Source organism: Enhydra lutris, unplaced genomic scaffold (assembly GCF_002288905.1).
Source record: "Enhydra lutris kenyoni isolate GAN:26980312 unplaced genomic scaffold, ASM228890v2 scaffoldscaffold78, whole genome shotgun sequence".
NCBI lineage: Eukaryota > Metazoa > Chordata > Mammalia > Carnivora > Mustelidae > Enhydra > Enhydra lutris.
Window position 1 is genome coordinate 4,113,124 of NW_019154162.1, and position 13,851 is coordinate 4,126,974.

The following is a 13,851-nucleotide window of genomic DNA, read 5'->3' on the forward strand; positions in this document are numbered from 1 at the left end:
ACGTGAACTTGCCGCAGCTGTGTGGGTGTGCTCAGAGAGAACAGTAGCTTCCGTGGACCCAGCTTGTCTCTGGGTTCAGGACTTGGAGATTTCCAAGAGCTCTTCTGACCTCCTGTGATTCTGACACACAGCCTCACCACAGCTCAGGCCTGCAGTCCACAGACCACCGAAGCCGACTTGGAGAGGCACAAAACTACCAAACACACCGCAGACAATATTGCCCTCACCCCCACTGGGTCCATCAGCTTGGTGGTGGGTGATGGGTAGGCCTCCAGGACAGAGGGCCTGAGTCTTCATCTGTCCCCAGGCCGTCAAGTCCAAGAAGCACATCCCGATCCATGTCATCTTGGTGACTGGAGAGAGCCTGACTGTCATGGTTGACTCTGCATCGACATCTTGGGAAGTCTGCCGGCACATTGCCCACAAGCAGGGCCTCAGCGACTACCTGGGCTTTTCTCTGCAGGTGGCTGTGTATGACAAGGTACCGCCAGGTGGCCTGTCCATCTCCCACCTCTCTCATACTCCCAGGCCAACTCGAGCCCTCTTACCAACCTGGCCACTACAGCCCCTGTCAGACACCACACCACACATGCACACACACACACAGGTAACCTGTTCTCCTGCCCGAACCCCCACATACTCAGCCTAGTGGCTGCACCTTGGCCCCAGTGTCACACACAACTTGTAGGTCCCTTGCCACACCTAATCTGCCCACATGTAGACCAGGCACTCACACATCTCGCTAAAAGCCCCCTTGTGCCAGGGAGCTGCAGACTCCTGTGCCCAGATCAGAGGGTCACACTAGCACAGCCCCCACCCAGACGCTCTTACCCCCATGTCCACAGCCTCCAACCCAGACACGCTTATGCCGGCCAACCCATCCAAGTGTCACAATCTCTGCATGCCAGCCTTGGATATCAACCTGCCTCTTTGGGGAGGGGTCTGCAGGGAAGCATGTTTAGAGTGACAGGCAGGCCATGCCATCATGTGGGGGAAGCCCTCAGTCTCCCGGAGGACCCGCTGAGCACACCATTCCACCCGTGCATTCTGAGGGTGGGTGTCCCTGTGGAGCCCAGCACACAGCAGTCACTAACCCCCCGCTGCCCCTGACTCTGGCCTCAGTTCTGGTCCCTGGGCAGCGGGCGCGACCACGTGATGGATGCAGTTGCCCAGTGCGAGCAGCTGGCCCGGGCGAGGGGCGAGAATGAGCGCCAGGCACCCTGGTGCATCTACTTCCGGAAGGAGTTCTTCACGCCCTGGCATGACTCCCAGGAGGACTCCATCAGTACCCAGCTCATCTACCACCAAGTGCTGCACGGGGTCTGGTCTGGCGAGTATAGCTTTGAGAAGGTGAGGGGACCCCACTGCCCCCAGGGCCCGAAGGACCCATCAGACAACCTGGGGGAGCACCGTGTTCCAGGGCAGGTCGGGGCTGTGGCCATCAGGGAGCACCCCACGGAACAGGGTGTGAGGAATGTGGAGAAGGAAGAGGCAGGAGGCAAAGGCCAGGAACATGTTCTCAGAGTGCAGGTCCCTGGCCCCCTATGCTGGATGTGAAGCTGTACCCTCCCAGTCTGGCCCCCATTTCCTCCTCCCTTGGACTACAGGTTTGCTCAGGCCTCTGGGGTCCGACACTCCAGCAGCAGGCAGGGGAAGCCTCCCATCAGCCCCAGGCCCACCTGGCTTCACCGCGGCAGCTCTTCTTGGGGTAGCAGGCAGGTGGCCTTAGAGCCCTAGTGCTCAGGTTCCAGTCCTACCTGTGTCTCTTCCTGGCAATGGGACCTGGGAACATTATGTCACCCCTGAGGCTCAGACCCTCTGGAAAGCACAGAGAGGAGCCAGAGCTCTGTGGAAGGTGGTAAGCATCCAGGGAGGGCCTCGTGCTCCTGGTCCTCAGAGCAGCACTGCACCTGTGTTTGCAGAACTTCCTGGGCCTGAGTCAGGACACGGCTCTCAGGCTTGGAGCAAGCTGCAGCAAGCCCGGAGGCCTGCCTGAAATGGGGCAGTGGGCAAGGGGAGGCAGGAGACGGGCCCCAAAGAGGCAGGCAGCTAGGTATCTCTGCAGGCTTTGGTCTCCCAGAGAGAAGAGGGTTGCCCGGCACCCACGGGGCCCTGGAGCAGAAAGCCCTGCCCCATGCTGGGCCAGACTGGTGCCTTACACAGGATCCTGCCCAAATGAATCCTTGCAGAAGCTGCACAGGGGTGGCCACTGTCACCCTTGACAAGTGAGTGCTGGGGAAGACAGGATAAAGGCCTCGTGTACATTCCCCCACTCAGACAGCAATGTTAGGGTTCTACCCAGGCCTCAGAGCTGCCTCCTCCACACTCACTGTCTCCCTGAGAGTTGGGAGAGTGGCACGGGGGATCACCCCTTGACCTTGGGCAGAAGACCTGCAGGGCTCAAGCCAAGGCTGCTGGGAAGTTCCAGCCTGCCAGCAGGACAGCAGCCGAGGGGGCCCATTGGGCATGCTGTGGTTCCGGATGTTGGGGAAGGGGCATATCCAGCCTAACAGAGGTGACAGGACAGGTGGCTGCCGCTCATATTCCTGGTTCTTGTCTGAGGGCTGGTCATCTCTACTGTGCTAGGACGTGGCAGGGACATCGTTCGGGAGGTGGACCCCCCCCTCACCCCCATGTTTGTTCCCGGGTTGCACAGGAGGAAGAGCTGGTACAGCTGCTGGCCCAGCACTGCTACGTGCAGCTCGGCACCTCGGTGGGGAGCGAGGCTGTCCAGGAACTGCTGCCCAGCTGCATCCCCTCCAAGCTGTACAGGACCAAACCGCCAGAGCGGTGGGCTAGCCTCGTCACTGCTGCCCACACCAAGGTCAGCCTTCACAGAACCTGGGCACTTGGGCTCTGCAGCCTCCTTTGGGGCAGGGGGTCTCCCACTGGGGAATGGGAGACTTTGACTTGCCAGTTAGTGTAGGTCTATCTCTTGAGATTTAAACAGTCTCGTTCAGTCCAGCTCCCTATCACAGGCCCACTCTACTGTGCCTCCTCCCTTCCAGTCGGCATCTCAGGCGAGTTAGGGCAGCTCATCCCCGTGCTCATCTCTACCGCAGCGTCTGTCTGGGCTTCAGCCTTTTGGCAGGAGTGGGAATCCACAGCTGCCAACCGCACACCACGCCTGTGCCCTCAGCACAGGCTCTGCACAGCAGGGATGGCTGCCCATCCTCTGCTCCTGCTTGGTCAGCCTGTACCATGTGAACATGGTCCTCCCAGGGGCTCCTGCTTCCATCTCCCCACCAGCACACACCCATGTCCTCAAGAATACCCAGACTAGTGGGGGTTTTCCCTGCTCCCTGAACTTCACCCGCAAGGGGATAGCAAAGATGCACCATCTGAGTCACAGTCCCCCTGCCTCCCTTCCCTTGCCACAGGGGCAGCTGTCCCCAAACCTGCTGCCCATCAGAGCCTCCTTTCTCCCAGGGTGCTGAGCTCAGTGGCATGGCCTGAGCTTCCGGGCATAGCTCACTGTTCACTGCTGCTGCTACTGCAGGAGAGCTGTGCATGGGGGTTTCCCTTTGGTTAATACCTGCACCCACCTCAGTTATCCCCGTGGCACCATGGACTGAGAAAGGGCAGGACGGGGAGCAGGGAAGAAGAAGTAGCACCGTGCCTACTTGTTAGGGGCTAACAATCCAGTGGCAGGGAGATGAACCCCAAGTGAGTGGTTCAGGCAGCAGGGGCCATCCAAATTCAGAGAAAGGTGGTCAGGATGGCCAACCAACACAGTCTCCATTCTGCCTCACGAGAAGGGGGTGCCCCAAAGGGGCCATGGACAAGGGTTCTGTGGACTTGTGGTTTGGAAAATGCAGCTTTCCATGTCCTGCTCTTAGGGATTCACAGTGCCTAACTGCTAATGAAAGGTTCTGACAAGTCCTGCAGTAGAGAAGCCTGATTGTCTTACCCAACATTTCCCAGATATAGTGACTAACAAAGCTTTGTTCCACAAGATGCTCATTGGCATCTCTTGGAAACAGTTCTTGGTGATTGGATTTTGGGAAAGGAAACCCCACTTGGTCGTTTTGGGTGTTTCTCTCTCCCAGGAGAGAGACCATGGGATTTTAGGACTCATATGAGGGAGGGACCAGAGGCACACGTGAACCCAAATGAACATGGGTAAGAGGGGTCTTTGTAATTTGGGAAGGGAGAGTTGGGGTGAGGGTAAAAGAACTAGGAAATGTTACTCAACCACTTTTTTCCAAAGTAAACATAGTTACACAGATTTTTTTCATTAAACCACTTAAAACATGTACATTACCAAATACATCAGAACATATAGACAGAGAAAAGTGAAATCACCAATAATCTCATATCAATGAGATCACTGTTCTTAACATTGTGATATAGAAGACCAAACTCATGCTTACACAACTGAGATATGACTGGAGAGAGATAAATCGTACACCTTCTAAAAAATAAACACAGGATTGTATCATATAGCAACTTCCAGCCTGTTTCTTCACTTAATCACATAGCATGGGGCCGTATTTCCATGTCACTAAATACAAATCTTTGTGTTCATTTCTTTTTTTTTCCTCTTTCATTTCTTCCTCTTTTCTTCTTCTTTTTTTTTAAATTTTTTAAAGATTTTATTTATTTATTTGACAGAGATTACAAGTAAGCAGAGAGGCAGGCAGAGAGAGAGGAGGAAGCAGGCTCCCTGCTGAGCAGAGAGCCCGATGTGGGGCTCAATCCCAGGACTCTGAGATCATGACCTGAGCCGAAGGCAGAGGCTTTAACCCACTGAGCTACCCAGGCGCCCCTCTTCTTCTTTTTTTATGTTCATTCTTAATGGCTGCATAGTACTGCAGTAATGAATTATAATTTACTGCTTCTTATCAATGAACAGTAAGGCCATTCTCCATTTTTCACTATTAATACAACAGGTGAACCCCTTAGTAGATGCCAACTTTTATATGCTCCACAGTATATCTCCAGAATAGATTCCTAGAGAGATTTCAGAGTACAGGAACTTTCCACAGTTCCTGGTACGTGATACCCATTGCCAGATCACCCCTCAGAGAGGAGGCATCACTTAACGCTGCAGGATCTTGGCTATGAGTGTTTCCCAACCACTTTTTAAACTGGCAACAAGAGAAATAACATTTTATTCAACAAACAGTAAAAAGAAAGTTCAATTGGACACCATAGCCAGCTATGGGCCCAGAGCAGTGGAGACGGGGAGGAGCTGGGGAGGTGGAGAAGAAGCCAAGAAAGAGGGAGGAAGGAAAGTCGACTGGGGGCAGGTTGAGATGAAGGTCCCTGAGAGTGGCCTGCAGATAGGCAGAAGAACTCCAGAGAAGACAGACCGAGGTATCAAGGACACAGATGCACAGCAAGATAGGCATCCTGCACAGAGCAAGACATAGGCCCATAAGGCACAGACGTGTTGGCAGGAGCAGGCCCAAGCCCGCATGGATAAGCCCAACTCATAGCTTTCCATAGCTTTCCATGAGGCAGTGAGTCACAGCCTGATCTACAGCCCTTTGGCCTCCTGATGCTAAAGAGGGGGCAAGCCTTCCTCCCCTCTCAAAACCATCCATGAATGGTCCCCCGCCAGGGTGGGTAAAAAAGGCCTGCCCAGCCCCCCAGAGCCTACCCCCCAGCCCTCGCTGGCACGGACCTCTCTTCAGGTAGAGGCTTCACAGAATGATCCAGCAAATGAGCACTGTGGGCATTGGGCTGTTAGCTCACTAAGGGGAAGCCGGGGTCTAGTGAGAGATGAGTGATGGAAGTGACCCGCTGTGACTCCCCCGCAGGCATGGTACACCCAGAAGCAGGCAAAGCCGCTGGCCGTGCAGGAGCAGGTGGTGGATGCTGCCCGCCTGCAGTGGCCGCTGCTCTTCTCTCAGCTCTTTGAGGTCACCACACTCTCCGGTAATGGGATCTGATGGAGGTGAGGGGGTGTAGGCAGGGTCTCCTGTGGGGCCAACCTAAGCTTCACACCTCTGTCTCCCCCGGCCAGGCCCTCGACTGCCCAAGACTCAGCTGATCTTGGCTGTTAACTGGAAGGGGATATACTTCCTGGACCAGAAGGAGAAGATGCTCCTAGAACTCTCTTTCCCAGAGGTCATGAGTCTGATCACCAACAGGTGGGTGTCCCAAGGGAAGATGTCCCAAAGGGAATCTCGCTTTGCACTCAACCTTAGTCCTTGGGGGCTCTGGGAGGAACAGGGAGAGGGGAGGCGTATTGTACCTGGCCTTTGGTTGGGGTGCAGGGATGAGGATGGACAGGTACAGTGTGACGGCTGCTGAACTTGGCACCCTACCCTCTCTGGCCACCAGGTTGGCACTTCCCCATTAAGTACTACATCTACGCTTGAGGCATCCTTCTCTCAGTTTTCACTTTAAAACCCAAATCGACCTGGAAGGGGCCATGAAAGCTTGCAACCTTTTGGGTGTGCATTTAGGTACAGGCCCCTTCCCTTCTCGTGGGCGAGAAGTGGTCATGTGGAAAGTGTGGATCATCTGAGAGAGGAAGTAAGGGATGGAGGCTGGGTGTGTGGCAGAGTGGCCTTGCAGGCCAGGCTGGGCCTCAGACACCCCCACCGCCATAGCTCTGCAGGCCTCTTGTCTTCGGAGAATGCCTCCCAGCCCTTTGGGAAGGCCCACCTGTGCCCTGCCAGAGCCCCCCTTGGTTAAAGCAGACCTCTGGGTGCCATGACATGATAATCATTACCATTGCATGGGTGGGGGGTCGCACAGTGGCCACCATTTCCTCAGGCTGACCATGCTGGGCACTTGTACTCACGGCATGCAGGGGAATAAACTAAGACAGGAGGTAGTTCACCCAAGCTTGCCAAGACCGGTGCCTCCTCTCAATTCCAACATTCTTTGCCATGTCCCTGTGGTGGCCCTGCACACCAGCCACCTCATGACCCACCCAGAGCTGAGCCCACACCCTGGGAACCCTGAGCTCTGGCTGTCATTTGCCCACCATACAGAGTAGTGCCTGGGAGGTGGGCTGACCTAAGCTCAGACCTTGGCCCTACCAGTGCCCACAGTCAAGTCGTCTGTAACTCAGGAGGACCACCCCTTCTGAGGCTGTCAAGGGGCTGGAACAGGGAGGGCGGGAGAGGGCGTTGGTCACATAGCATCTTTTGTCCCCTCAGGGAGGCCCAGGGTGGGCAGAGGCTGGTACTCTCCACGCTGCACGCAGAGGAGTACGAATTCATGTCACCCAGCAGTGTGGCCATCGCCGAGCTGGTAGCCATGTTTCTGGAGGGCTTGAAGGAGAGGTCTGTGTTCGCCATGGCCCTGCAGGACAGGAAAGCCACAGGTGCCCAGTCAGGCGGGGAGGGGCAGATTGTGTGGTCAGTGGGAGGTTGGCTGGCTCATCCCCATGTCTCAGTGGCCATGCAGCAGGACTCCAGGAGGGACCTGAGCAGAGAGAGGGAAAGAGGGCCGTGAAGCACCATGGGGGGCAGCTTTAGGCAAAGTCTTCCCTTCTACAAAATGAGGGGTTAAAGGAGATGGTCTCAAAGCCCCCAAGGTGAAGCTAGTTGAGGAAGCTCAGGGGCACCCCTCCCTCCCCCTGCAGAGAATAGCCAGGCCACCGGCCTGAGCTTTGAATCCCGTCCCCATAGCCACCCTGTCTCCCCATTTACAGACAAGGAACCGGGATCCTGAGAAGGGGAGCTGCTTGTCTAGGGTCACACAGCTCAGGGGTGGGGGACCGCTAGGGCAGTCTAGCTGCTGGCCACACCGTCCCTGCAGGTCAGCACTCCAGCATGAGCTGAGCACTCCTGGGCATTAGGCAGTGTAGTTACTGCAGGGGCCTGGGGGTGGGGGACGCTCACAGGGACAGAGAGGAGAGGCTATGTGTGCGGTCTTACAGCAGGAAGAAATGTCATCCCTGTTGCCCATTCCACCCCCCAAACTGCCCAAGAGGGAGGGATTATTGTCTACTCACAGAGGAGAACACAGGCTCAGGAGGCCTCACAGCACAGAGGGCAGATCCCCTGAGGCTCAGCCTGCAGCCATAGCTCCCCGGCCCTGCCTGCAGGGGCTGTGTGCCTGGGAATCCAGCCACCACTCAGCCTTGCTGTGGCCTTGGGCCCACCACTCTGTCTCTTGCTTTCCTCACCTGCCAAAGGAGCCAGACCACGGTGCTAGCACAGTCTCTGGCCTCTGCCCAGCCCTTGATAAGTGGTGGCTTTTCTGCCCCTGTGTATGACTTGGAATCGCAGATGACATCACCCTCCTGCCCTTCAAGAAGGGGGACCTGCTGATCCTGACAAAGAAGCAGGGGCTGTTGGCTTCAGAGAACTGGACCTTGGGCCAGAACGACAGGACGGGCAAGACGGGGCTGGTGCCCACGGCCTGCCTCTATGCCATCCCAGCGGTCACCAAGCCCTCAGCACATCTGCTGGTAACACACGTTTGTCTGTCCTCAGCCCGGGTGCCCATGGGCACAGGAGGAAACAGCCCAGCTGCTAGCTCAGGGGCCCATGCGCCACCTTGCAGAGAGCCAGGAGGCATACCCTGCCGGCCCTGTCATCCCTCTGGGGTGACCACGAAGCTGGCACAGTGTCTGTACCCAGCCTTGCCCAGTGCTTATAGATTCTCCCACCCCAGCACATCCTGGGAACAAACCTGTCCTTCCCTGCTGTCAGACTCATTTAAACCTGACCCAAGGGGGCCCAGGTCTCCACCCACCCTGGCCCCCCAAACCAGCCCCACAGAGAGGCAGGACAGACAGGCATTCTAGGATTTCCATACTGAGTGCCAGCTGTGTGCCCCGTGCAGGACAGCACTGAGCACAACAGCCACTCACCCCTCAAGGAGCATGTGGCACACTGCCTGTCACAGAGTGTCACCAGGAGGAAGCACTGGTCATTCTAGGAGCCAATGATAGGCTAGGGGCATGCACTGTCCGGAAAGCATCCCTGAGGAAGCGACATTGTGCTGGGGCCTGAGGGAGGTAGGGAACGAAGCAGACAGCATCCAGTGAGAGGTGGCCCTGAGGGGTGCCCGGGGCAAGGGGACCCTCATGGGTCTGAGCAGCCCTCCTAAGGAAAAGGAACAGGTCAGAGACATTGAGTCACTGGTCATGGGTCACACAGAAGGTGACACGGGAGGACCTGTGCAGCCCTGTGGTCAGCCCCTCCCATGGCCCTGGACAACCGGGTCAGGAAGGAGCCCGTGGGGAGAGCCGTGTGGGCAGTGGGACCCACGGGCCTGTGTCTCCACAGAGCTTGCTGGCCATGTCACCAGAGAAGCGGAAGATGGCCACCCAGGAGGGGCGGCCCACAGAGCCGCTGCCTGAGGAGCAGCCCAAGGACAAGCCACACACCCTGGAGGAGTTCTCCTACGAGTTTTTTAGGTGCCCACTCAGGCCCCCAGCAGGCCCTGCCAGCCCTTCTGTGATCCCTGAGGGTTATAGGGAGGCCATGGAAGGAGGTGCTGTGTCCACCTGGCCTCCCGGGGAAAGGGAACCCTCTGACCCTCCCATAGCTACCCCGGGAGGGCAAGGGGAGTGAGCCTGGGTCTCTCCCCTCACAGTGCACACACGGTAGGCGGGTGGGGAGAGGAAGGAGAAACATGGACAAAGAGGGCTTGAGAAGGGCCTCACAGAAGCCTCCATTCCCGGACAGGGCTCCAGAAAAGGAGACAGTCAGCAGGGCCATGTTCCCCCTGGCCCGGACCCGGGGCCACCTCTGGGCCCACTCATCTGAGCCACTGCGGCAGCCTCTGCTCAAGCGTGTCCATGCCAATGCCGAGCTCCGGGACCTCGCCTGTCAGATCTTCATCGATATCCTTCCCCAGCCAGCCTGGCCCAGCTCTGTGCTGGCCCCATGGCTGCCCTATGAAGGGCACCAGCCCCATGGAGCACAGGGCCAAGGCAGCGTGCAACTCGCGAGGCGGGTCAAGAGCCAATGTGGGGTCACGGTTGGTGGTGATAGGCAGCCACGCTGGCACATTCTCCTTGACAGCAGCACCTATCCTCAGGTACATGGGGGACTACCCTTCACGACAGGCCTGGACCTCTGTGGAGCTCACCGACCAGATCTTCTCGTCGGCCCTCCAGGACTCAGCCCTGCAGGATGAGGTCTACTGCCAGATCCTGAAGCAGCTGACACACAACACCAAGAGGTCTGCTGGGGACGGGGCAGGGCCAGAGGGCACCAGGCTCCCTGCCCAGGCCCCTTCAGTCTTCACCCTAGCCTCCAGGGCTTGGGCCCAGTGTTTAGCTCATGGGGGCTCCCCAGCCTGCTCAGGAGCTGACAGCGGCTGTGGGAAGGCGGGGACCTTCTTCCGTCCCTCTGACCTCTTGGGGGTGGTGAAAGCACGGAGGGAAATGGACCTGCCCTGGTCCCTACCTTCTCGCATCCTTTTTCCTATGTTCTGGGCACACCATGGGCTCTCTCAACTCCAGTGCACTCCTCCCTGAAATGGGCATAATGGTACCCCTCCCCGTTTTATGCGTGTAAAACCTTTTTGAGGCAGCAGGTCACTGGGCAGCAGGCTTCCTTGTCCCCATCTCCCCAAGGTGCCTAGCTGGCCCGGGCTTCTAACAGGGCCCTTTCTGGGCTGATGGGTGCTGCCACCCCCAGGTACAGCGAGGAGCGGGGCTGGCAGCTGCTGTGGCTCTGCACTGGCCTCTTCCCACCTGGCAAGGCACTGCTGCCCCACACTCAGAAGTTCATCGACACACGGAGGAAGAAGCTGTTGGCCCCTGACTGCAGCCGCCACCTCCAGAGGATCCTGAGGTGAGCCTGCCTGTTCCCACACACCCAAAAGCGTCTGCATGTGGGTGCTGACTCATCTTGCCCTTCCAGAGCTCGTGGTCCAGTGGGGACACCTGTCAGTGGAGCCAAATTCTGTGTCCTCTCCAGAAGCTGGTGTCTGTTTAAGGAAGCAGGACCAGCCTCCCAGCAAGCTGGGCAGAAGCTGGAAAGGGAGGCTCTAAAGGTCTCAGAGAGGCCTGGATGGTCAGTAGGGGCGGCTGGCAGACTCGGTCTTAGCCGTATCCCTACCCCAGTGGCTGCCTGTCCAGGGACAGAGGGCACAACAGCCTGGAGGCCACAGTATGATCTTGGTGCCCCAAGCCACCATCATCCCACCCAACCAGGCAAGAGTGACCAAGATCTGAGGCCAGTCCCTACCAATCCTTGTGGCCAGCCCTCCCACCGTGGGGCACTTCTCCCTTGGGTCTGCCTTGATTCTCATCCGCACCACCTGCCCTATCTGGCTCGGCCTCCTGTGGCTGTGGAAGAGTGTGGGTTGGCCGTGGTCATGGAGAGGGAGGTGGGTGCCCTCAGAGAAGGTCCTCAGAGAAGTTGCGGGGGTCCTTGACTCCCACCTAATGCCCCTGCTGTGTGAGAATGAGAACCCAACTCTTGCTGGCCACCAGTGCCCCACCCAGGAGGCTCTGGTCAGCCCGGGGCCCCTTCTCCTTGCCACCTCCTCAGAATAGGGGGGCACCTGGAGGGTGACTCCAGGCTGGCTCTGGGCCTGGTGCTGAGCTCCCCAGGCAGGGGCAGCCCCTGAGTACTACACCCTCCAGTGGGGGTGCAGAGTTACTTGTTTGTTTCTGGCACAAGGTTTAGCTTGGAAGGGGTAGCTGGGGCCTGGGCTGGGCTGGGGGTAGTGGGGGCGGGGCATGCTCAGCCCTCTACTACTCTAGGACGGGGCCCCGGAAGCAGCCCCCACACCCAGTGGAGGTAGAGGCCATGGAGCAGAACATCTCCCGCATCTGCCACAAGATCTACTTCCCCAACGACACAAGCGAGGTGAGCCCCGCCCCGCCTGAGGGACTGGCCTCCCAGGCTCCCCTCCTGCAGCCCCCCACCCCCACAAAGCCCCTCTGCAGCGTGGTTACCCACGGAGAGCCAAAACAAGCGGACTGACACTGTTTTCAGAGTTAGAGGGAGCCTTCCACCCTCTGTCTCCTACCTGGACCATCAGAGGTTAACTGAGTGCCCCCACCCACCCTCAGGGGTTCAAGGCCAGCACAGGGAGTGGCCACCCCCGAGGCCTAGGGTAGTGGGAAGTCCTGAAGGGGCAGGACTTCCCACCACCCTAGGCCTCGGGGGTGGCCACGAGGAAGCCACAAGGGTGGTCAATGAAGCTGAGTCCCAGGGCATGGGACCCCTACGGGCTTCTCACCCTGCCCTGGGGCATGGGAGCAGAGGTGCTGCCACTAGGGGCACCTGTGGGCAGAGCCCTTGTTGGCTGCTGGGGATGGTAAAGGACAGGTGGGAGGGGAAACAGGAGGCCCCGGCCTGCAGAGAGGCCCCCAGCCACGTGGCAGCAGTGAAGAGCAGAAGGGCAGAGGACCGTGCTCCCTTGCAGTGTTTCCCAGAGCAGTGTGGCTTCTGCAGTCTTGGAGACTATGGGTCCCACAGGGGAAGTTCCCACAGTCTGTCCACAGGGCTCTCAAAGCAAGTTCCAAAGGCCAGGCCTCCTGGGCCCCCAAGACTGTGACCTCTGACAGAACAACGTAAGCATCTGGTTAGTTTTCTACAAGGGAAGGCTTCTCCTTCTCAGGCTACAGCATGTCTAGCCAATCTTTTTTTTTTTTTAAAGACTTATTTACTTACTTTAGAGAGAGAGAGCTCATGTGTTAGCACACAGGAGCAGGGGTGGGGCAGAGAAACAGGGAGAGGGAGAGAGAATGTCAAGCAGACTCCCTGCTGAGCACAGAGTCCACATGGGGCTCAATCTCAGGACCCTGAGATCATGACCTGAGCGGCCATCACAAGGTGGACGCTCAGTGAGTGAGCCACTGAGGCGCCGCTCCCACCAGTCTTGAGAAGAAGAGTACCAGTCTGTGCATGGTGGTCCCAGGCTGAGCCTTGTCCTGAGACGAGCACACACTGCTTCTCCGCCCAGATGCTGGAGGTGGGCACCAATACCCGGGTGCGGGACGTATGCCAAAGCGTCGCCACCAGGCTCCAGCTGGCCTCCTGGGAAGGCTGCAGCCTCTTCATCAAGATCGCAGACAAGGTGCGCTCAGCTGGCCAGGCCAGGGTGGCGGGAAGGGTGGGTGGATGTCTGATGTACGTGGCATTCTCCCCTGCATACTGGGCCAGGTCCCTCACTACACACAGGCTGTCAGGATGAAGGGAGGTGGGCTTATGGAGCAGCACAGTGTGGGAGCAAGTGAGAGCCAGCTCTGAGCAGCGCCTAGCCTCCCCAGCCATAGATGGGCTGACCAGACCCAGGCCCTTAGCGCCTCCCGGGGTGGGCTCTCCCCTGGAAGCCCTTCTACCCTCTCCCTTCCTCCCCACCCACCCCAGGTCATCAGCCAGAAGGAGGGAGACTTCTTCTTTGATTCCTTGCGGCAAGTGTCTGATTGGGTGAAGAAAAACAAGCCCCAAAAAGAAGGTAAGGGGAGCAGGGTGGAGACAAAGGAGGGATGTGGTTGGGATGGAGGGGTCCGGGGGAAAGGAGAGTCTGCCTCCCGGGGCCAGGGACAGAATGTTCCGTTGGCACTTCTTGCATGGTCCCTGCCCATTCATTCATTCATTCATTCCCCTTTAAATCTCCTGGGTCATGGGTTTGGCTACAGCTGGGGCCAAGCGGGCAGGGGGAGGGCATGGCGTCAGGCCTAGAACAGATGGCTGGGCTGCAAGGTGATGAAGGCTTTGTGGGGGCCTGACCCCCACAGAGAGGTCCAGGAAGATCCCTGGAGAGGGTGGCTTCTGCACTATTCCTGAGGGATGAGAAAGAGTCGGTGGTCAGGGAGGAAGAGGGGATGAGGCTTTTCAGTAGAAGAGGCGTCAGGAGCAACCACAGCAGCGATGGCAGGGGTGTGGGGGGAGACTCAGGATACACGTGCTGCAGGCCATGTGCTCCAAGGAGGTGGGTGGCAATGCCCTGGCCACTAGAGGGGGTGGG

The 13,851-nt window shown here is 58.0% G+C and overlaps 1 protein-coding gene across 1 annotated transcript in view; it reads left to right on the forward strand.

Annotated features, from left to right (window-relative positions):
- Positions 1-13,851, forward strand: part of LOC111160867 (myosin VIIB) — a 109,340-nt gene that overhangs the window by 92,861 nt on the left and 2,628 nt on the right. Inside the window, exons 28-41 of the mRNA XM_022524252.1 lie at positions 308-481; positions 1,123-1,350; positions 2,657-2,824; positions 5,766-5,883; positions 5,972-6,098; positions 7,119-7,285; positions 8,196-8,377; positions 9,201-9,331; positions 9,603-9,760; positions 9,948-10,101; positions 10,563-10,718; positions 11,636-11,741; positions 12,844-12,957; positions 13,251-13,338. Of these exons, the coding sequence (XP_022379960.1) occupies positions 308-481; positions 1,123-1,350; positions 2,657-2,824; positions 5,766-5,883; positions 5,972-6,098; positions 7,119-7,285; positions 8,196-8,377; positions 9,201-9,331; positions 9,603-9,760; positions 9,948-10,101; positions 10,563-10,718; positions 11,636-11,741; positions 12,844-12,957; positions 13,251-13,338 (2,071 nt within the window). The remainder of the gene's footprint in view (positions 1-307; positions 482-1,122; positions 1,351-2,656; positions 2,825-5,765; positions 5,884-5,971; positions 6,099-7,118; positions 7,286-8,195; positions 8,378-9,200; positions 9,332-9,602; positions 9,761-9,947; positions 10,102-10,562; positions 10,719-11,635; positions 11,742-12,843; positions 12,958-13,250; positions 13,339-13,851) is intronic.